This window comes from Thunnus thynnus, chromosome 17 (genome assembly GCF_963924715.1).
Source record: "Thunnus thynnus chromosome 17, fThuThy2.1, whole genome shotgun sequence".
Lineage (NCBI taxonomy): Eukaryota > Metazoa > Chordata > Actinopteri > Scombriformes > Scombridae > Thunnus > Thunnus thynnus.
In genome coordinates this window covers 19,794,385-19,817,289 of record NC_089533.1, presented here as the reverse complement: position 1 = coordinate 19,817,289, position 22,905 = coordinate 19,794,385, and the positions used below count along the sequence as shown (strand labels likewise).

The following is a 22,905-nucleotide window of genomic DNA, read 5'->3' as shown; positions in this document are numbered from 1 at the left end:
GGATAACGAGGACAGGAGTGAAATGTTAATATTTAACTGATAGACTATTAACTTTGTTCAGGTGCTGACAAGGGCAGTTATAACGATCCATTATAATTAATATCATTGTTAAGTGCGATGTGAATGCTAATAGGTATAAAGTGCTTATTGTCAGGGGAAACACATTACGCCTAAATGGAATGCAAATGCTAAAGCTGGTCCTGTATAATCATGCTCAACAAGTTCCAGCCCACACAACTAAAGGACAAGAACAACAAACAGGGGCCTGTTAATGTGAAAGGGCCAAAGCAAGTGCCTGTGGTCACTGTGATAATTGGTAACAACTGTTATCAGAAAAAAAAAGTGCTGTTATCAACATGGAATGCAACTTTTCACACCTTTTAGACAGCAAATAAGTTAATTAATTCCATTGCTCCTGCAAAACCATGTGGCTGAAGATAGATGTTTTTATAAACAGGTTTTCCTCCACAGAGCGTTAAAACCATAATTCTCAAAGCATCTGAAGGAAAACAGATCCGTATAATTCCAAAGCAAATTTTTAATATAGTTCTGTAGCCCGTTAGCTAAAGTGAGGAGAGTGAGAAATAACAAGACCTTATTAAAAAGATCATTTACAGAGCATTTACAGAGTATCTTTCTTATCCAGTGGGACTGGCTGATCTTTTCTACAACGTCCAGAGTAATAATATTCAGCAGGTCCCAGTACGCGAGGCTCAAGTGCAGGAGAAACAGTAGAAATTGTGGTTATCTTTGTAATTAAAGAACATAATATATCATATAAATTGGCACACTGTGGTATCAGGAGTACAGGTCCTTCATGGCAGAGCTGGCAGAAAGAGGGACAAAAGAAGGATGCATACACACACACACACACACACACACACACGCACACGCACACGCACACGCACACGCACACGCACACATACACACACACACACACACATTGGAGACTGGAGTGTAACAAAGTCTGACACATGGTAGGGAAAAGAGGAAAGCAGTTAACCATCACAGAAGAATCCAACAATAGACAGGTAGTGTAACATGAGAGTGATTTGGGACTCTCTGTCTTCCTCTTGCTGTCCAAAGTGATGATGGTCTATAAGTCCCAGATGACAAAACTAGTAAAGAGAGACAATGATACACAAAGACACACACAGAGAAAGTGAGAGAGACAGAGAGAGAAAGGCTAGGAATGATTACAATTATAGGAAGTAATACTGCTATGTAAAAGATAAAGGTTTAGGAACCACATTTCCCATTTTCTGCATACAAATACAAATGATAGAAATGTTTGCTTTGTACCAAACCAACAACTTACCCCTACAATGAATACACTATTAGAAAACTATATAGCTGTGGATACTGATTTATAATTCATTTTACCCCTCAGTACACACTCTTCTTGCAGATCAGCCAAAGTGATTTATCTGCAAGAAAAGCAGGTAAGAATGTATTTTTTTGTGTTTAAGATGATCCAGACCATACAGGTAAGTGAACGTGTCTCCATTGTCTGGATGACCATTCATGTCCAAAAACTCAGTTCCTTAATTGGTGGGTTATACTGACAGAAAGACCACCTACCTGCATGCATCCACCTCCAGCAGACAGCCTATGTACAGTATGTAGCCATCCATGAAATCTTCCCTCTATCTCACATTATTTCCATGAGCCTGCATTTCATGTAGGCGACTACAAGTACCAAAATGTTTTCATGGTCAGGTCAGGCTTGACTCACTGAGCTGAGTGGTCCAATTTATTTTCTGCTGTGAATGATGGAAGTTCATTGGTATTAAAACTGTCTGCCCATGACTAAGTCACTGTGAGCCAGTTGAGCACTGACATAGGAAATCGACGATGGGTAATTGCAGGTAATTGGACAAATTATTTCTTGTTTCATAAATGATAAGCTATTATTTTAACATTGAGGTCAAAATCACTTCTGGAGTGCATGAATACCGATGCTGGGATGTGAAGTTATTACACATCTGTCAATGTGTGTAACTATCTTTTACTACAGTATTACAAATGAAGGTAGACGGACCCCAGGAAAAGTGGCTATTGATGTAACAACAGATAATGGTGATCTACAGTAAATAAACATAAAGAAGATGGTTTGGAATTGTTCAAAGCTGCAATGGAGAACCTATACAAGATCTGACTCCTCCAAAGTCTTAATTGTCATAAACTTTTTCACAAAAAAAAACAACCTTTTTTGACCTTTTTGATCTGGCAGTAAAGACACACTCTTTAGTCACACAGCCACTAGGATGCAGGGGCCCATTTCATGAATGCAATTTGCAAGCACTGCTTACACGCAGATTGCAAATGGTGCCACTGTTCCATTTCACAAATGATTGCCACTCTCAAACTGCAGACACATCTGTGAGTCCTATAGTCCTCTCTCGCATGCCCACGCTCTGGGTCACAAGTATGGTGTTTTTTTGTTTAGATAAATGTCTTACAGTTTAAGATGAAAGGAAATGAATGCAAATGCATACGTTGTTGACCAAACAAAAATTGAAATTGTTAGCTGAAGCTAGTGCATTTTTAACCTGCTGACTTTGCTTTCTGCTCTCAAAGATATGGACAATTGGACATTTGCCAATTTCCTGATATTTTGGTTTACAAATCTTATCATTCTGTGTGCAAATTTCACCAGTTAACATGAGGTAAACCTGTGCACTGTCAAGCTTACAGTTGATGTTATTTAAGCCATTTTTGTATGGGTTTAACAGATTTGTGCTTCAGTTAAGTTATCACATGTTCTGCAGTTTAAAAGTTGTAATACCAGGTAACTTTCCATTCAAGGCTCAGAGAACACAGAGTAAAACATGACATTTAAATGTCTGCTGCTACTCTACTTGCAATTAAAATAAGTATAACCAGTGTCACCACAGGCAGAGAGTTTTTGAACCTGTGTTTGCCTCTTGGGTTTGACAGAAAGAGTAACTGCTAATGAAAAAGACCCTCTTCAGCTCTGTTTCTATATATCACAAGCACAGGCATCAAATCTTGCCAACATCTCAACATTGCTGAACATGTATCATTTATTTGACTTTTTTGCCAAAAATTATGGCTTGCTGTTCACTCCAGCAGTTTTTTCTTTTTCTCTTTCTCTCTGTGGAGGACTGTAACATCAGTCAAAATGACCTAAAGGTGTGGCAGACAGCCAAACTGCATGTGTAGTAAACCTACCTGTCATCTACAATTTAATTCTAAGAATGCTGATGAAATTCTTTTATGCTGCTGTTTTTGAAGTACATATGAGTGGTGGAGATGAAAAATACAAAGCCAAAAGTTTGTGTGCAGTAACTCTTTAAGAAAGTAAACTTGCCCATTCTCTGGGAAATGTGCAGTGATAATGGAGAACATTACAGACAAAATGGGGAAATGGGCTTGGAAAAATGCCTGGGCTAAGATTGTAGTAACTCTTTTGAAAACCTCCCCATATTGCTTGTTATCTTCAGTTTTTCTTAGTGTAGACTCTTGGAATTGAGGGAGCTAAGAGGTGATATTTGAAAAAGATGACCCAAAGGAGTTGATGAGGGGGAGAAAATGGCCCACTATGTGTGCTTCATAGCCTCATAGTTTTCTGATAACACCTGTTAGCCATTTAACTGTAGTTGAATTCCTGAGTGTAGATGCTTTGGCTCCATAGATCCACATGTTACTGAGAGTTCCACATTCTGTTTGATTGAGGGAGATTTCCACACCAACTTGTAGAATGCCAAAGCTTCCCCATGCCTGTTATCACACAGCAGTAGAAATTATTGTGTGTTTCTTCTACGGTCTCATAGTGTAATTTTATATGCGGGTGGCAAATTACAGTAACAGGAATGATCCGCATCTAACAGTAATTGACCATCTGTGTTTTTCTAAACGTCAGACTGGAAAACTATTACTCACAGACTCTAAATTTAACAATAAAACCTTCCAGAGCAACATGGCTGTCCTCAGGATGAGTCCTGGCAAATGTCCAAGGGGTTTGAGGGTATTTCGAACACAGAAATTTTGCTTGGGTTCCGACCTGTTCCCTGTTACAGGAATATAGAGCCCATGAGGAGAAATAGTGATGTTATATCCACCAATTCACTCTGTGTGAAAGTGTTGTGACCAGTCGGCAACTGTATTCTAGCTGAATAATGATGAGACAAACAAAATATAAAGAAACATCCAAGAGCAGGTGTGTAGTTGATCGTACCTGTTGTCTACGGTAGTTTTTAGGATGTTGATGAACTCCTGGTAGCCTGGGAACTTTGATGTCACGATGGAGAAGATGTGCCAGTCGTACTCCTCCATGATGTTCAGCATCAGCAGAGCCTCCTGCTGGATGGAGGCACCGAACTGGAAGAATGTCGACTTCACATCCTGAGAAAAGAGAACGGGAGGCAGGGATAGAGGGAAGGAGAAAAGGGAGGAGGCGAAGCAAAGGGAGATAAAGGGAGGGGAAGGAGGAGATTTAGTTGAAGATTTATTTGTATTTTCATTTCACTTTCCATATGACTCCACCAGCTAATTCAAACAGCATCTCAGAAATATCAATCAGCGCATTTAAAATCTGGCACAATCGGAGTACACAGACACACGCTCTATCCCACTGTACACACACATACACATGCACACACACACACACACACAGATTGAGAGTAATAAGCTTCTCGTGGAGGAAATATATGGATGAGGGGCACAGAACAATTCAATTAAGCCCAAATTGGATTGGTGCGGTACAAGCAGGCTGCAGAACTCTTATGGGTCTGGTTCTGGGGAACGAGGGTTACATTCACCCTGAGTCACTCATATGCACTCCATTAAACCTGACTCAGAATCATTTGCCACTTCAGCCAAACTCAGACATAGGCCTGGACAGAGCAGACAAGCACTATTGCAGGTGGACAAATTAATTCGATTCATTTACATTGGATGTTTCATTTTAAACAACTCATTATGGTGTAGGCTTTTAAATTAGGTGAAATGGGACAAAAAATAATGAGAAAAGAGCATGTGGCATCAGAAAATGTGTGGACCGACAAAACGTTACCATCTTTGGTTGTTTATTGCATGACTTCTTGTGTGTGTGTGTGTGCATTTCTGTTACCTTGAAATGTCAGAGAGTTCACACATGGCTTATCTTGACACCACTTGTCTTTGGCACTCTAATTATGATGGACTTGCCGGTTGGTGTGTGTGTGTGTGTATGTCTTCTGTGTGTGTTTGTGTGTGTGAATCTGCAACCTGACAGCTGGGAAAGAATATAATAAATAAATAACACGAGTGCTAAGAGACAGAGAACAAAAGGTCAGAACGAGAGATATGAGGCAAATGAAGAAAAAGAGATTCTTGCCTGGTGTCACACCTGCTCTCAAACGAGCCACATACACTCACACACACACACACACACACACAAACACACACACTACATGTACACACTGCCTGCAGCCTGCATACACAGTAAATCATCCACAGTGTGACCACATTTAAAGAACAAGGAAAAAGTTATTGAATTTGGTCATGAAATGACAAAAATATTATGCCATTGTACCAAACACCATTAAACCATACAACCTAGCATTAGCTTAGATCCCACAATACATTCTGCTGTCTAAAAAAAGTTTGGAAGACGAACAATCAAAATATAGCCAGGATGTGATAAGTTGCATTTCAGCATATGAGATAAACTCTATTACTGTGGTTCACATTTCTTAAAAGCACCCATTTACTTTTACAGTGTATTTTGAGTAATGGAGAAGCACTTTTTGAAATCTGGTCATCGCTCACTCTTCTTAGTTAGCATTTAACTACAAGTAAACTAAACTGAAGTCAGCTTCATTGTAGAATGTGTTGACATGTTAACATAAAACATCGCTGCTGATAAGACACAAACTACTTTTAGTGTATTGATAAAGAAAGAAAAAACGCATCCCTGAGTGTTGAAACCGAATGAGTTCATAAAGATAAGGAATGCAAGGTTCCAGACCTAGCTGACACTAGAACTAATTGCTTTTTTTGATAAAAGGCATAAAACATCACTATAATTCCTCCAAAAATTATATCAAGACAAATGAAGGAATATCTTGAGAAAAATCTTGTCATCCGCCCATCTATCACTTCATACGATTAAAAAATAATAATAATCACACCATTGAATCATACGGAGCCCCTAAAGTCCCAAAAGGTGATCATTTTTTATCTTGTTCCCACAAGATAATAACTTGTGCGCACAAGATAAGCAAGTAAGCTTCCTGTGGTTATCTTTAATTTTACAGATAGAACTGTATAGATATGTTTAATTCATATATGTTTCTCTCTGTTCTTAAATCAGTTACATACACCCTGTTGGTCTACAGAGTTACACATGTGAGACACAGAATAGGTTTCACACAACTCAGAGATTAAGTGCAGTGGATCGTATTTATAACCATATAAGTGCACTGTATGTAATTTCATTGCCACATGCATGACCTAGCATTTCCTTTTCCACTGTGCTGATAGCCTCTGAATAATGTGGTTATTCAGTGTTTGCATTATTTGTGTGAGTGCGGTGTGTGTGTCTTTCTCCCACTATATCGAGACTCTTGAGTGATCTTTAATGATACTGTATCTGTATGTGAGTTTGGTACACTCGATATTCAGACTCAAGTGCTCTTCAGAGGCTTTATGTGTGTGTGTGTGTGTTAGTGTGTGTGTTCTAATGGGGTAGAAACTGAAGCATTGCTGGAGCATGGTGGGACAGGAGGTAGGTCATGCTATACGACGTGTCACTTTGTGTCTTCATCACAGCAAAGGCCGATACTCCCACACTTGCTGCAGTATACAGGGCCAACAAAGAGTATCGAGCAGTCATGGGATACATGGAATAGAATAAGGTTCAGATTTAAATGTGTAAAACGTATATGGAATAATATTTACATTTATTTTTACCATTTTTTTTCTTTTTTTCTGTCTGTACAGCTGTGGTGCTAAATATGAAGCTTTTGCTCAGTTTATTCCAAACAAATTGTTGCAACGGCTGCTGCTGGAAATGTAACACATCTTACTTCCTGTGTGGCAGATGTTTTATTTATCCAGGGCTGCACAGCTGCATCAACAATAAAAGCTTCCATGAATGATCTGCTCCATGAACAGCGTGTTGTGCAATCCGGTGAAAACCATGTAACTCTAAAATGTCCATTTTTTTAGCCTTGAGCTTTGTGACTTTGCATTTTAGCATAATCCAATAAATTTTAAAGGGGGTAGGGTTATTAGATTAAGACATAAGAGAATCCTATCAACCCATGAAGTAACATTTAATCCTTCAGAGATACATGGTTTTCACTGGACAGTGACGATACATGGATGTGGAAGATAACATTAATTTAGCTTAAATTAACACCAGTTCTGATTAATCTCTTAGGTATTCTGTTTTGACAGTATGTTGCCAATATTTCTTTGTATTTGTGTTTGATTGTAGGAATGTGTTTTTGCCTGCTTGTGCCCGTCTGACAGGATTCAAGCTCCAGGCAAACTAGGGGATGAAGCCAAAAACTACCATAGAACAAAATGAAAATCTTCCTTCTACCAAAATAATTGCTCTTTTCTGCTCTCAAACGAGACTGGACATGTGCCTGCACTCATTTGTGATGGCCAAACCACTTCTCTGTATTTTCACTGGATCTCATCATATCTTATCAAACCAAACAGAACCCAACTGGACTGAAGAGATTTAGGTTGGGCTGAAAATTCTCATTTTACACGACTGCATGATCAGAGTCACTGCCTGGAATGAGAAAATGGTAAGTCAGGCTTCAGTATTTGGCCTCAAAGATGAGCAGTGAAGGTTGGCCTAACCTATAATTCTGAATGGCACACTTGCCTGAAGAAGTACTGACTCTTAAGGGGAACACTCTGACAACAAAGGACTGAATAAAACCTCACCTCTGTCTTTATTGTTGCTCTCCTACTGAGGGAGAGAGGAAAAGAACACTTTCCATCCTATCTCTGGCATCTAGTGTCTCTCTGTTGTTCAAATTTCTTCTTCCAAGAGAAACAGAGGCAGAAATAGAAAATGGAGTCTCTAGATTTCATATACTTGTGTGTATCATTTAGCTCACACTATAGGTGTGTGCTGCTTTATTATATTTCATATTTATACCCTGTATGTTTTAATTATTGCTCATTAGATTTCTTTTATCTTCAATATTTTGGGAATGCAGTTGGGTCACAGAGAGATAGAGGGAGATAATAAGACCGATATGATAAACAAATCATATAATACAGATGGAACATTAAAAAATGATGAGTGAAAAGGAAGGAAATGATAAAGAAATAGCAACATTAATTCTGAAATGACACAAATTAGCCTGAGAGTGGCAGCAACAAAAAGTTTCAACAAAGACATACAGTTAGAGACGAAGAGGAAGGAAATTTGGATGCAGGGCAGACAGAAAAGAGGAAAAATGGGTAGAGCAGTGGAGAGGAGACTGATGGGGTGACTAAGCAGCGTATGATTGTTTCTAATTGGGACGGCTGACAATCCGTGACATCAGAAAACAGCCAATAGTATCCTCTCATTTCACCCTTGTTAAGTGTGACATGTCTCTGCTTTCCACTCACACCTTCAGCGACGCCCACACATACAAACACACACACACGCGCACGTAAACACACAGTCTGTCATTCACAGCTCTTTCCCTTTCGCTCTGTCTGTCACGTTCACAGTCTCCCACTCTCAAATTTCCCACTCTGCTGCATACACACAAACACGCCACCGCATTGACACACACACACACAAACACGTACCTGCCCCGTGGGGCAGGACAGTGTGTCTAAGTTGAGATAGAGTGGAGTTATAAATAGTAGTCCTCATATCCTCTGCTGCTGATAGCATCATGCACAGTCTGGTCTGATGACACACACACACACACGTGTACAGAAATGCGCACACACAAGCAGATGAGTTTGAGTGTGTAGTGTTTGTGAGGTACACACTCACCAAGATAAAGGCCTGATAATACATACACAAACACGCCAAATCCTGCATATATTTGTCACATAAAGATCTCATGTATATACACATATGACTTATATCTGCCACAGATACCCTGTTATCTGCTGGATTTAACAGCTCCGCAGTGTCCACTGGAGGAGAAACACACTGATATGACAAAAATTCCTCTGTGGCCAGTTACTAAATATAAACAGACAGGAATAAAAATAGCTGCAGCAAAACAAAAGAGTTAGAAATGCCTGTGGAAAGAAACTGAAATGCCAAACGGAGAACACTTGTCTTACAAAACAACACAGAATCATTCACCACAAACAAAACCACAAAAAATACTATATGAAGTAACTGATTACCATTCGATTCAATTCAATAACATCCATGTCTGACTAGAATTCATGAATTGTCATAGTGTTTTTTTAATTTAGTTCACATTTGATTGTTTGTAGGCCAAACTGTCATATAAACTTGTGGTCACTAGAGATTGAAGTTGCCCAGTGTACTGTTGGGTCCCTGGTGCCAAAATTATGAAAGATGATGACCTACGATGATAACCATCAACACATTATATATATTTTTGTTTTGGATTAAGACTTGGTGAACATGAGTAAAATCACATGTGTATAATTACAAACAAACACATACATTCACTGTATTTGTGTCCATACTGCAATCAATCACCAAGACACTTGTCTTACACCATGCTGCACCCAACCACCTCCTCCTCTATCCCTTGTTCAAAGAACTTGTGCAGCTTGGCCAAGCTGTGATTTTTAAGCCTTCCTTTTGACACAACATTGCAGGTATTACGAATCTCTGCAGTTTGACCAAAAAGCAGGTCTACAGTATTTCTGTTTGTGTCTGTGGGCTGGATTGGCTCGGATATAATATCAGATGACTGGTGCCACAGTTCAGACAGAACCACTGAGTGTGGAAAATGTATATAAAAAAATCCAAATATAGAAAAAGTATAAACTTATAGGCTGGCACCATCAGCAGTTTCCTCCAATTGTGTGTGTATTTTAGACGAATAAGACATCGAAATAACAGGCAATTAGGGAAGTTGAAACTTGACTAAAGTAAGTGCTGCTTGGTGGGTTGGATGTATCCCAAATTAAAGGAATGAGGCTTCAAGCCCTGTTCACATGTTTTCCAAGATATATTCTGTATGTTTGCCAATGAGCAAGACATCATTAAATTGACAGTTTGTAACTGGAGGAAGTGGTATTATCACTTATATTGAGAGAAAGTGAAAACAGCCCACTGTTGGCACCAAGACCACACATACTACTTTCACCAAGTGATGATCCCTTTTTAATATCCTCTGTCAGAATACAGACAGAGATGTAGATAAACTGAGAAGACAAATTAAAATAAAAAAAAAATTAACTAATGAAAAAATTGTCAAAGGTACAACTTGTTGACGAAGAAGTTGAAATTGACAGTTGACATGAACTACTTGTGCCTGGAGCAGCAAGGCTCTGTCCATGGTGCTGAAAGGTGTGCTGGCTTCTAACAGTCAAAAAGTGAGTCTTAAAATTGCAGTGACATGCAACTCTGTTTCGTTTACATTCAGGTGAATCTCTCTCTATGCGGAACTCTATTCAAAGTATGATACTTAAACAAACTCATATCTAATAGACTTCTCCAAGGACCAAAGTCCAGGTTAGTAGATGTTAGATTATTTTCCTCTTTGCCTGGACAACATTGAACATCATTATAATATGGTTAACAGCACCGTATTTGAGGTTTGTAGAAATAGATGTGAATGTTATAATGACTTTTAAACAGTATAAACTACCTTTTGATTGGATGCAATATTGCTGTATAAGTTGTCATTGTGTTGTACATATTAGCTGCTTAACACTTGAATAAAAATCTTTATACTGTAGCATCATGATAACTATCATGTGGGACAGTTCGAAATGTTTAATTCAACAGTGTTATACAACGGCTTGCTGCCACTAAAGGTTATGCAAACTTCTCTACACACTGCATTAATAGTGTTTGATTAAAAACTACTTAAGCGCTGATTGTAAGCATTCACTGCAAAAAGCACAGTGCATAAAGAGCAAGATCAACACATACAGAAATAGATGCATATAATATCACATACAGCTATAGTGTATATGTGAAAATATCTTGCCTGCCTTTGTAGCAGTATTTGCAAAGTTGATTTAGCTACAGCAAAAAGTGAAAAAAAAACACAACCTTGCATCCAGTTAGTGTTGCTTCACAATGGCTTGTATTTACCACACCAAGCCAGCCTCCTAGTTTCTTTTCATCTTACAGTATAATGACCAGAGAGAAATATCATTGCACTAACATAATTACTTTCGTAGCGTCTTTTACTTACAGCACACTATGTGAGTTTATCAGTTTATGTGAGCGTTCCTCAGTAAATGGCTCTGTCAGACTCTTATGAAACCAGAGCTTATTCTGTCTTTATTAGATTACAGTGTTTTAAAACGATAACCAGATCACATGACGGCACTGTGAATATGAATGTATGTTCTTATAGTGTGTGTGTATGTTGTGGAGAAGGAGAGTTAAAAACTACCTGGTATGAACAGAGGGGAGGAGATCCTTTGCTTGTGTTGGATAATAATTATAGAGGAACAGTAGCCTTCAACTGCTATAGAAAATGAACACACACACCCGCACACACACATACACACACACACAGATTATTAAACAAGGCTGTATTTGACGTCACAGAAGAACATTTTTAGCATGAATGCAGTCGATTTTCATAGATAACACACACACACACACACACACACACACACAAGGAGGAAGAGACCTATTTAAAGTCGATCACACATGAGCAGTCTCTTTTTGAGTGCATGCATGTGTGTGTGTGTGTATATGTGTGTGTTATTGCTGTGGTTTCTCTGTCAGGACTTTTTAACAAGCAGTCGAGCCCCCACGGGGAAACACTGACAAAATAACATCATCCCCCTCTCTGTGTCTCTATCTTTGTCTCTCTGTGTTTGCCCTCTTCTCCCACTCACTCTCTTCTCTAATAAGTCCAATATCTTCCTCTCTGTGTCTTCCCTTCTTTCTGTTAACTCTCTATCCAGGGGCACTGTCTTTTCTCTCCTCCCTCAATCCATCTTGCCCTCTCCCACCCACTCCCTATCTCATCTAATAAGGCCAATATTCTGCTGCACTCCTCTGGGAACTAACCTTACACCTTCGCCAGAATAGCCGTTATCAGTTCTGAGAGGATAACTTTGCAATTTTCTCAAAAATCATATCAATAGAAATAAACAACCAAGGAAAGAAAAAAAAAGTTAAATTGATACAATGCACCAACATCCTCTAGTATCTTGTTTAATTACCACCGTGACTCATCATTGTATAAAGGTGTGGGCTGTCAGACAATATTTAGGTTTAACAAAGTGGTTCCCAACCTAAGGGTCAGGACCCCCACAAGGGGTCGCAAGATAAATCTGAGGGGTCATGATATGATTAATAGGAGAGAAAAGCAGAAATATTATTTATGCTATACAAAGTCATGCTTATTTCATGCTTATGATTCCTCTTTCCACCACCCCATTCTAAGTAATCTAATTACTGTACTTTCTTCAGAGCCCTGCCTGTTATTTATCTCTGTATTATTATATGGACTAAACTGGCATATTGTGCATTTCACACCTGTCACATGCACAGAAATTGTTGGTATCATCATAACAGCTTCCACAGTCATAATAGAGTCATCATTATGAAAATTATCATCACCGTCAATATTGCCATCAGCTGCAGCCATAACCATCGTAATTATTCTCTGCATTTTAGCTGTCGTACTTACCATGCCTTCCTAATGTCATCCTTCCCCTTCCTTCCTCCCTTCCTTCCTTCCTTCTAGCTTTTCTCTCCTCATTTTCTTCCACAAGTGCCCCTTTTAGACTTTCTCTTCCTACTTCCCTTCCTTGTTTTGTACCCTTCAAATATCTTTTCTGACTTCCTTAGTGCCATTCTCTGTCTCTCTATCTGCCCTACCTCACATTTTGGCAGGCTTTTGAATTAACACAAAGGAGAGAGAAAAAAATCCCACTGGATGAGTGGAGGTGCTAATCACAGTAAAATAGGACTTTGAATTAGGAGTCGCTGCACAGCCCGATCCTCAATGCAGTGGTGCTTTATTGAATCCATAAGTAATATTTCAACAAGAAACGTCTTTGTCAGGATTACTTGTTGAAACATGTTTCCTTTTTAAAGTATAGGGACTGAGTGTGCAGTCGCCTAAGGGGTTTTAATGAATTGAAGCGTTTAAGATGAGAGTTCAGTGCAAGGGAAAAGGATGTAGAGAGATGAACCTAATCTAAGGAACTGTTTATTAGGAGATGATAATACACGAGAGAGGAGCGTACAGTTCAAACGCGTGCACGCACATTTTCACTCACACACAAACATGCACATTCAAACATAAAGTCACAAATAACCTAAAAGCACAAATGAATGAAAGTGTATGTGGTCACACTGAGATGCTTGTGCACACACACACACACACACACACACACACCCCTTCTACTCAGAGTAAAAGGGATTCATCAGTCTTGTGTACGTGAGAGTGTGTGTGCGTCTCTGCCAGAGGGCTGTGTATCATGCTGAGTTCATTCCAAAGACACAAACAACATAATATAAACCTCAGCTCAAACAGAATGTAAGAACACCCACTGCCCAGGAAAAACAAGAAAATCAAAGGCCTCAAAGGCCAGATTTACACAGGAACAAAACACCTAGACCTACATTTATGGAGCTGTAAAGCAGCCCGGAAAAAAGGCTGAAGTGACGTGAGGGAGCATGAGCCCTGGTGTGAAATCATTTTTATCTTAATGTCATGTTTTCAGGAACAACTTCAGACTAGTTTACCTGCAGCTTGTGCACAACAAAGCAATGAGGTACTGAATTCGATCTTTAGTTGTGATACATGTGGAACAAGAGCAGAAAACAATGGCAAGGAGAAGAATAAAAACGAAAAACATATTACTTACTTCAGTGCGATACTTGCAAATTAACTCAGCTGGGTCAACACCACTGCAAATATTTTGATGTTGAAACATGTTGAGTCTAATTGTCTGTCTGATAACACACCAACACAGTTTTTAAATCTGCTTTAACATGTGCTATTAATGTGTCATCATATCATAACTTTTTGTGAAAATTGCGAACAATCATGTGTTCATTTGAGTTGTGTAGAGGACAGCCTGATCCTTTTTCCAGGAGAAAGAAAGACAGACTTGCTTTTTTTTATTTTAGGGACAAACCTTTCTTGAATTCCACAGAGATATGGGGTGAGTGTCTCACCCAAGACCTACACAAACTGACCTCTTCGCCCCAGTGGGGGTCTGACAACATGACACTGAACGGAAACAAACACTGTGTCAAAACTCTTGGAGAAGCCAGACAGCCAACTAAATTATAGCCTGAACTAGAAGCATAAATGACCTTTGGGGTCATTTGAACTAGAGAAAGGACCAGATAACTCCACACAAACAGGACCGCTAGATTGTTAGATTCCCTTTTTGGGTCTCGCTTATCTACACATGAACTTTTGTAAATTTGAGAGTACATTCCTGAGTGACTTGACATTGGTAGATTCCCTGTTAGCCCTTTCTTTAAGCCAATGCCTGAATTAATCTGAAGCAAGGACCTTAACAAGGAATTAACTTGAACCAGATAATGGTGCTCAGCCTAAGATTTCAAGAATAATGATATAACTTTGATAGCTTTACAGTAATTTATTAATGAAATATTAAAATTAAATTTTATTATATTTTTCACCTTGTGACATCACTGCCCTCAGTTGACTGGTATAGTGAAGTCTTTTTAACACTAAAGAGTATAGGTTGTTTAATTGCACTGCATTCATTTCACCTAAACTGTTGCTTTAACATTAGTGTATTTATTACATATTTTATAAATTACAATTTTTGAGAAGGTTTAAGATATAATGTTTGAAGAATTTCAGGTTGAATTTTATTTTTTTATATTATGAAATAATAGTTATGTGGAATTTATATTTGAAGCCATGTGATCTCAATGTTTAGTCACTACAAAATATGTTTACAGTCACCTCAGTGTTTAACTTTACTTTGCTATACTATATTGTTTGATATTTAAATCAATGAAGAATGCCAGGTTTGTCTAAATATTATCAGATAAGCATTAAGTTGAATGTGTAATGTTTGGTATATTCATATATAAACTATGTTTTTTTTTCTGAATAGTCTTACAATACACTACAATGATGACAGGATTTTGTGTGAAAAGTGTGAATTAAAAGGCACTAGTGTAGAAGCCAAACAAAAACACCACCTGAAGCTAAAAGATCATAACACGACCCCACCTTAGAAGTCTTGAACTGAGTCTTTATTTTACTTCGAGTTTTCTTCAGACGCCTGTTAGAAATTTTGTTTTTCGACCTTAAGTATGTGCGCAATTTTAATCCTTTATTGAAAAGTTCAGTTATTTTTGCTTTTATCATTTTTAAAAAGAAACCTTGTGTTTCAAAATGTAGTATTTTCCTTTTGTAGTTTATCCAGCCAAAGTAATTACTCCTGCCAAATAAAGAGCTCATGAGAGTTTCCTCCTAACATTAAAAAGGAAGTGGTGCCCCTGACAAGTTGAATTAAAGAGTAGAGTTGAGATGAACCTGTCTCACTTCACTGAGTTTTTCTCAACCAGACCTCCTCCTCAGATGGTAGGAGGATAAATAACTGGGTGGTAAACCATTTGAAATCATCCAGCAGTATCCACCATTTAGCAAGCAGGTTGACAGGGTGGCCTGGTCAGAAGGCCCTAGACCCTCTGGTTTTCAACTACAACCTACTTTCTTGTAGAGAGTTAGATGAGAAAATTGCTAACTTTCTCATATCTATCCATTCAAAATGAAGCTACAGCCAGGAGACTTAGCTTAGCATAAATAGTGGAAACAGGGGGAAACAGCATGCCTGGCTCTGTCTAAACTAAATCTGACTACCAACACCTCTAAAGCTCACTAATTAACATGTTTTTGTTTGTTTTCATATAAAAAAAAAAAAAAGTGTAAAAACAACATGTTGTGAGACTAAGAAGTAACTTATGTCTCCGCTGATTGCTTGGCAACCTCATGGTGACAAAAGGACTTTGGGAATGTTAATGCTAACCGGTAGCAATCGGTAATGTAGCCTTATATTGAACAGGGAGATATGAGAATGGTATCAATCTCCTCAATCAAACTCTGCAAGAAAATGAGTACAGTACAGTACTGTAAGTGTATTTACCAAAATGTCAAGCTATTCCTTCCTTTAAGTTTCATATAGTCTATTTGTGGAAACAAATAATATAGCATTATTTAAGTAAACACTATAACAAGGTATTTTACAAGTAAATAATAATGGAAAATCCTTTTGGCTGTTGTATATTCTCCTCTTATAACTGCTTTACTGACTATTGTTCACATTAAAATTACTTAGAACTTATAAACTTAAAAAAATATTTTTGTATTCCTCACGTAACTACCGTACATGTACATCCTTTTGACATATTTTTGTGGCAAACTTTTTCCCTAATTTTATTTACCATATAATTAGCCAGAAGGTAAGACTTTTGATATTACAAAGGACACGCCACCCGCTATCATATTATCCCCTGCTTCCACTCTGACATATAACTATGTGGGGGCAAATCAATACTGCATAATGTGCTGATAGTTTCCCCCACAGAGATGCATCAGTCAGTTGTTATGGTCATCACTAACTACGCTGGCAGTATCAGTGATTCATCACCACTGCCACCGACAGACAGACACTGACATTGAGAGACCTACTTTGAAGAGGACGAAACAGAGCGGGGTGGGCAGGAGGGGTGGATGGAGCAAGTGGCAGGAAGATAGATGAGGAGCAGACAAGGAACGATGTCAGCAAGCAAGAGTGGGGAAAACATAAAAGAAGGGAGGAAGATAAAGGGGTGAGGGGGGACTGAAAGAAGCGTGAAAGCAGTAGGGAGAGATATATTGTAGACATATTAAAGGAATAGTTCAACCTGTTGGGAAATCTGCTTTTTTTTCTTTCTTTTCAACAGTGAGATGAGAAGATTGATGTCTACCTTATATGTCTGCGTTAAAGGCTTTTCTGTATTTTTCAGCAAATCTCATGTGCAGGGCCAAACCAACAATGAATTGATCCTACTTACAGGTATTGTGTGTGTATCCAAAGCCTGGTATATCTTATTCCTCTGTGCCATAGACCTCCGCTGTTGTGCAAGAACTATTAAAAAACATGTCAATAAGACACAGCATTGCACTGGGTGACATGTTCCTTCACCCGGAAGAGTTTTGGGCACAATAGTTTGTTTAGAAACATCTCCAATAACAATGATCACATTTTCAGTCTCCAGAGAGAAGTTCGTTGTACAGCAGACGCCACGGCGCATGCAGGGGAATGCAGTTTTGTTTGCAGCACTTGCTAGCTTGTTGTGCTACATATCACAATCTCTTGAGTTTATACCAAAGTTATTTACAATGTACAATGCAATACAAAGTCAAGAAGTTGTGATATGAAGCTTTGCACATGAGATTTGTTTACAATAAGAAGAATATAGAAAATTGCCAGACAGCCAGCCTTTAAGTATAGTATGGAACTCAAATCAGAAAGTGGTTAGCTTAGCTTAGCATAAAGACAGAGGTGAAAGCGGGGGTAACCAGCTACCCTGGTTCTGTCCAAAAGTTCCAAACAGTCTTAAAATGTATCTTGGTTGTTTAACCTGTTTATGAACAAAGTATAAAAATTGCAATTTGTAATTTTATGGGGATTTGATGTTGGAGCCATTTTTAACAAACTGTTCATCCATCCCATGTCAGAATATCCTCTGAGCGTCTCCAGCTGTAGCGCAGTTTGCCAGACATGGTTGGCGAGCAAAGGTTTTAATTTTGGTCTTTGTACAGGAAACGTCATTGTGACGCCAAGACTTCAGGATTTATGTGCACAGTCACTGCTTGTTAGTCAAGTAATAGTTCTTGCACATAATGCCCCCTAACATAACAAATTGCATTTTTACATTTCTGTCGTTTCCTTCTTTATGCCAAGCTAGGCTAAACCCATCCTGTTCCTTTCAGCTCCATATTTAATGCACCAACGTGACATTGATATCAATCTTCTCATCTCAGAAAGAAAGCAAATAGGCATAATTTCCCAAATTTCTTAACTAATTCTTTTAACACACATTGCCCAGCAAAGAGAGAATAAGGGTCACTAAAAAGGGTCCTTTTCCTCTCTCTGCTGCACTCACTGCAGCACTCTGCTCTATTCAAATCTGCTCACATGCACATTCACGTATTCATCAATATTATAACCACAAGGAACCAAGAGAGAGGAGAGAAACAGATTAGAAGAGAGCAGTTCTCTCATATGCTCATGCACACACATTGACTTTCTTTTACATTAACAAAGTGCAATATAAATGTTATGCCCCAAACCCCATCGTCATCTCTAAGCTTTCCCATTTTCATTTGATTGGCTGCCAGCAAGGCCTGCAGAATAATTGGCTGCATTTCATTGGCCAAGCAGACGGACAGCACCCCTGGGAGGAGTCCATCAGGCAATATCTGTTAACAACACGCACAGACGCACTGAGCTTTACACACACTCACACACACAAGGCCGGAGGGGGACTCCCTAATGCCTAATGTACCTTTTGCTATCACAGATGGGTCACTTACATTTCTGGGCACAAGAGCGATGAAGAGAGAGAGATGAAAAAATAAAAGTGTAGTGTAAACCACTACAGGGGGCAGCAGGAAAGGTGCACAGGATTAGATGAAATGAAGACAGGAGGAGATCAGGCAAGAGGAGAGGACGGGAAGATGTGAAGGGACAGAAACAATGGAGCAAAAGTATATTTCAACTCAGTATATTGCCATATAGCTCATGACTGTATGGCAATATATGAAGAAAAATTATGCTATTGAATGATATATAATGAACACCACCATTAAACACACACCCGGCTGCAAGGAATATGAAAGTGTGAAGCACATTCACATGATCAAAGAAACTTCAGTCAGATTTTGTGAACACAAATTTCTCTATACGTCTATGTGACTAGAATCTGAATGTATTCATTTTATACCGTACCAGTCAAAAGTTTTGACACACTTTCTCTTTCAAGTGAATGGGAAGGTGTGTCTGAACTTTTGACTGGTAGCATATATCAGTATACATGTAAAAGACACATTTCAGTGGCAGTTTGGCCGCTTCAGCACAGTGAATCAGCATCAGAGGAAATGAGTGAGACAGAGTTGTTATTGTTCAGTGATTTCACACATTCAGCAAAGAGCAAAACTTAAAAGTGTCAACCAGTTGAATTATTTTATCAATTACAAGCACACTGCATGATAAGACTCAGATTCACAGTGCTGTGAAATAGTTGGCTAATTTGAACGTTTATCTTTCTTTGCCTCTCATTCAGGGGCAGAGTGTACATGCATACTGGTGTTCAGCTCGCCATCAGTTGTAGTCTTTGCAACATATTCTAGCACAACTTTTACCAGAAGACATGAAGCAACAAGAGCCGACATTTGGTCACCTTGGTGTGTCAGAGCAATTACAGACAACTTTGGTCTAGGACTGATCTTTGACTTCTCATACTCTCTTGTGTCTATAACTGAACATAGTCATGTTCAACAGTAAGTAAATGAAGTGTAGCTTGTTAGAGCAATTCAAACATCATTTGTCCAGCAGAGCTGCTTATCGGGTAATAAACCTCTGGTCGTATTTTAGGGCTCCCATTGTGAATCTGCACAATGACATGAATATGAAGGAGAGAAGTGTTGAAAACAAGCCCACAGTATGCACTAAGTTTTCAGGAATAAATTAAGAATCAAAGGAAATTCACAGTAACAAGCACACACTTAATTGCAGGGTACATACTGCAAGTGCAAACAGTCACAGAGTTAATAGTCAAGTGTGACGCAAAACAAAAATGAGTCATCCATGACGCTGGTTAAGGGCTGACAAACATCTTGGAGGATCAGGGTCGTCCTCACGTGGCCTCGCTGTGGTCTCTCGTATGAGGACTAAGGACAGTAATACTATCTGACTTGAGTCGTGAGTGGAGAGAAGCATCTGTGGATCACTGCTCTCACAACGGAGGGAGTGGAGACTCAACTGGGTCACAGACACGTTTGTGCAGCGAGGTTTGAGCAACACATCTTTGCTGTTTTGTTTTTTTTTTTCTATTTCAAAGGCAGACACAAATACTTTCAGAATGGCGCTGATGATTCAAAACACAATTTCAAGGATTTGGTGTTTCCTCCAGAATTGTATTCTTGACAGTGAGGAAAAGCCTTTGAAACAGCATTTTGACCATTACAGGTACATCTAAGATTTCTATTGAAAGTCAACATAAGAAAAGTTCTCGTGGGTGAAACATAAAATGTTTCACCCACCTACATTTTTTTTTGTACTGAGCCAAAAGGTTGGTAGTTTCATATTTCACAGGGAACTGCGGTCAGCTTTAAATCATGTCAGTTACCATGGAGGCACATGGTAACAAATTTTCATAGCAGAATAAAAAACATCCATAGCAATTTATATGTTCGAAACATTCCTAATTTCGGAGGGAATCGTAGAGGTTTGGAGAGGAGTGGAGACAAAGTTGCTGACCCACTTTGTAGCTCTCAAAGTTTCAAATCCTCTTTAAAGAGAGAGTGAGTTGTGGCCAAGAGTTTGGCAAGACACACACTCACACTCACACACACACTCACACACACACACACACACACACACACACACACACACACACACACACATCATGCATCCAGTGCATGCATGCACACGTGTACAGACACACACAATCTCAGGCCTGTGACCCCAGACACCATGAATAATGAAGCTGCTTTTATTTAACACCACATTAGCTCTTTACATCACCTAATAATGGCAGCACTGAACCACACTAACACGCACTCTCACACACACACACACACACTTCTGGTAGTGCTCGATACGGTTTGTTAGTTTTCTCATTTGACTTGGTCTATTTTAGTCCTGCAAAACCCTCTTCCTCATTCGTCCTCTCTCTGATCCCCCTTCCATTGTCTCTCCCTTTTATCTTTGCTTTTCTTTTTCTTCATCTTCTCTGGGTTTTTTTTTTTGTCTGTTTTTGTCGGTTGCCTCCCTTCTCCCCATACCTTTCTTGGTATAGCTCTTCCTTTATTCATCTCTCACTCCTACTACCCTCTCTCTCTCTTTCTCTCTCTCTCTCCCTCCCTCTCTCTCTCTGAGTATTTTGTTGATGTCAGTGATAAGATCAGCATGCGATTGGCTGGGCCAGATAAGAGATAAGACTGTGATTTGTTTGGGAGCTTTTCTCCTCTCATCAGTCCCCTGCGGACTCCAGTGATGTTAATAAACATGCACACACATGCATACATCTACGTGCACACAGAGACACACACACTTTGCATCTGGGAAAAACAGGAGGGAAGATTGAGGATTGAGGATGGGAGAAAGAGACAGAAAGAGAGAAAAGGAGAGATAGATGGGGTAGAGTGCTAGGAAAAACAGTCTCCTTAATTTGCAAATCAAAGACATTATGAGTCACATATTTATAGCTAAATCAGCCAAAGGGGAAATATTTCTCTCTCCTTCCTTCTCCCCTTTTCACTTCTCTTTAATTTTCCCCTTTTTGTGCCTGCGTCATCTTGCTTGTTCTTAAAATGAAGTATACTTGGGCTTTGTCGTCCTTTCACATGCCTGACTTTCATCTCATCTCTCTATGCTCATCTGTTGTCTGGTATGTCTGTTTTCATGTGAGGGTTCATCGTAACCATCAAGTTGTGCTTTAATGATGAATATATCAATACATGTGACAGTCAGGGAGCTGGTTGGAATTTATATCATTTTTCCTTCTGTCTTTATTTCTTTTACACACAGAGGAAAAATCTCCTTACACAGTCATTGGTAAACATGAATAAATCCATATCAGCCTTTATTGGGCTCTTCATGGTACTTTGGCGATGCTTACGGTCCTTTGTGAGAAACAGCTTTACTGCGAAAAGACAGCTATGTGATGCTCAATTTCAGGATTCTTTTTTCACATTGTCTTTATAAAAATGCACATCAGATTTCTGTCTTTGTGTTTTGTTGTGTTTTTCTCGCTGGTTTGAAATGAGCAGGAATGTATTGGGGAAAAGGTAATGTCAGGTTTTCCCATCAACCAATCTAACTTTAATAATACACAAACTGAAATCAGATGACAGTTGTTGATTTGTTTGCTTTTACTGCCAGGAAAATGCCAATGACAGTCAAATCTGATCAACCCATATTCATACTCCTGCAGATGTTTTTTTTTACCTTTACATTTGTTGTTGGTTAACAATATTGAGAAATAATTGAGTTAAGAAATTAAATTAATACAATGTTTTCTTTCTGGAGATGTGAAGTTTGCATTGGACCCTGACTTCAACCTTGAGCCAAGGCTCTATCTCATGTATGTGGTATTTTCTTACTATATTATAGTGCCATATTATTGTGGAGGCAGGATGTTATTGTCATCATTATCATCAGAACTTCCATGAACTCTATACCTGAAACGCTTAAACTGTGTGTATGTATTTATGTGTATGGGGGAGAAAAAGAGAGGTAAAACGCAGTTGAAATGGAAACAATAATGCATTTTCCTTCTGGGGCATTGCCATTATAGGACACAAACACTCATGCACAGACACGCATGTTCATTAAATTGTGCACATTCGAGTCAATTATAAAACTAAAGGCTAATGCTTCAATTTTAGCTTTGTTGCACACAGATCCCTGTGTTTGTGTGGATGCATCTATTATCCTCCAATGTCTGGAGGCTGAACACGCTACACATGCAATCATGTCTCAGCATGCAATGAGGAATGAAGCTCACATTCTAGATAAAAGCTAGGCAAAAAT

General features: G+C 38.9%; 1 protein-coding gene across 3 annotated transcripts in view; it reads right to left on the bottom strand.

The window, feature by feature from the left end:
• grin2aa (glutamate receptor, ionotropic, N-methyl D-aspartate 2A, a) overlaps positions 1-22,905 on the bottom strand; it is a 155,762-nt gene that overhangs the window by 55,408 nt on the left and 77,449 nt on the right. For all 3 annotated transcript variants that reach the window (XM_067570293.1, XM_067570292.1, XM_067570291.1), the window contains one exon: positions 4,202-4,368. In XM_067570293.1, coding sequence (XP_067426394.1) covers positions 4,202-4,368 — 167 coding nt within the window. The remainder of the gene's footprint in view (positions 1-4,201; positions 4,369-22,905) is intronic.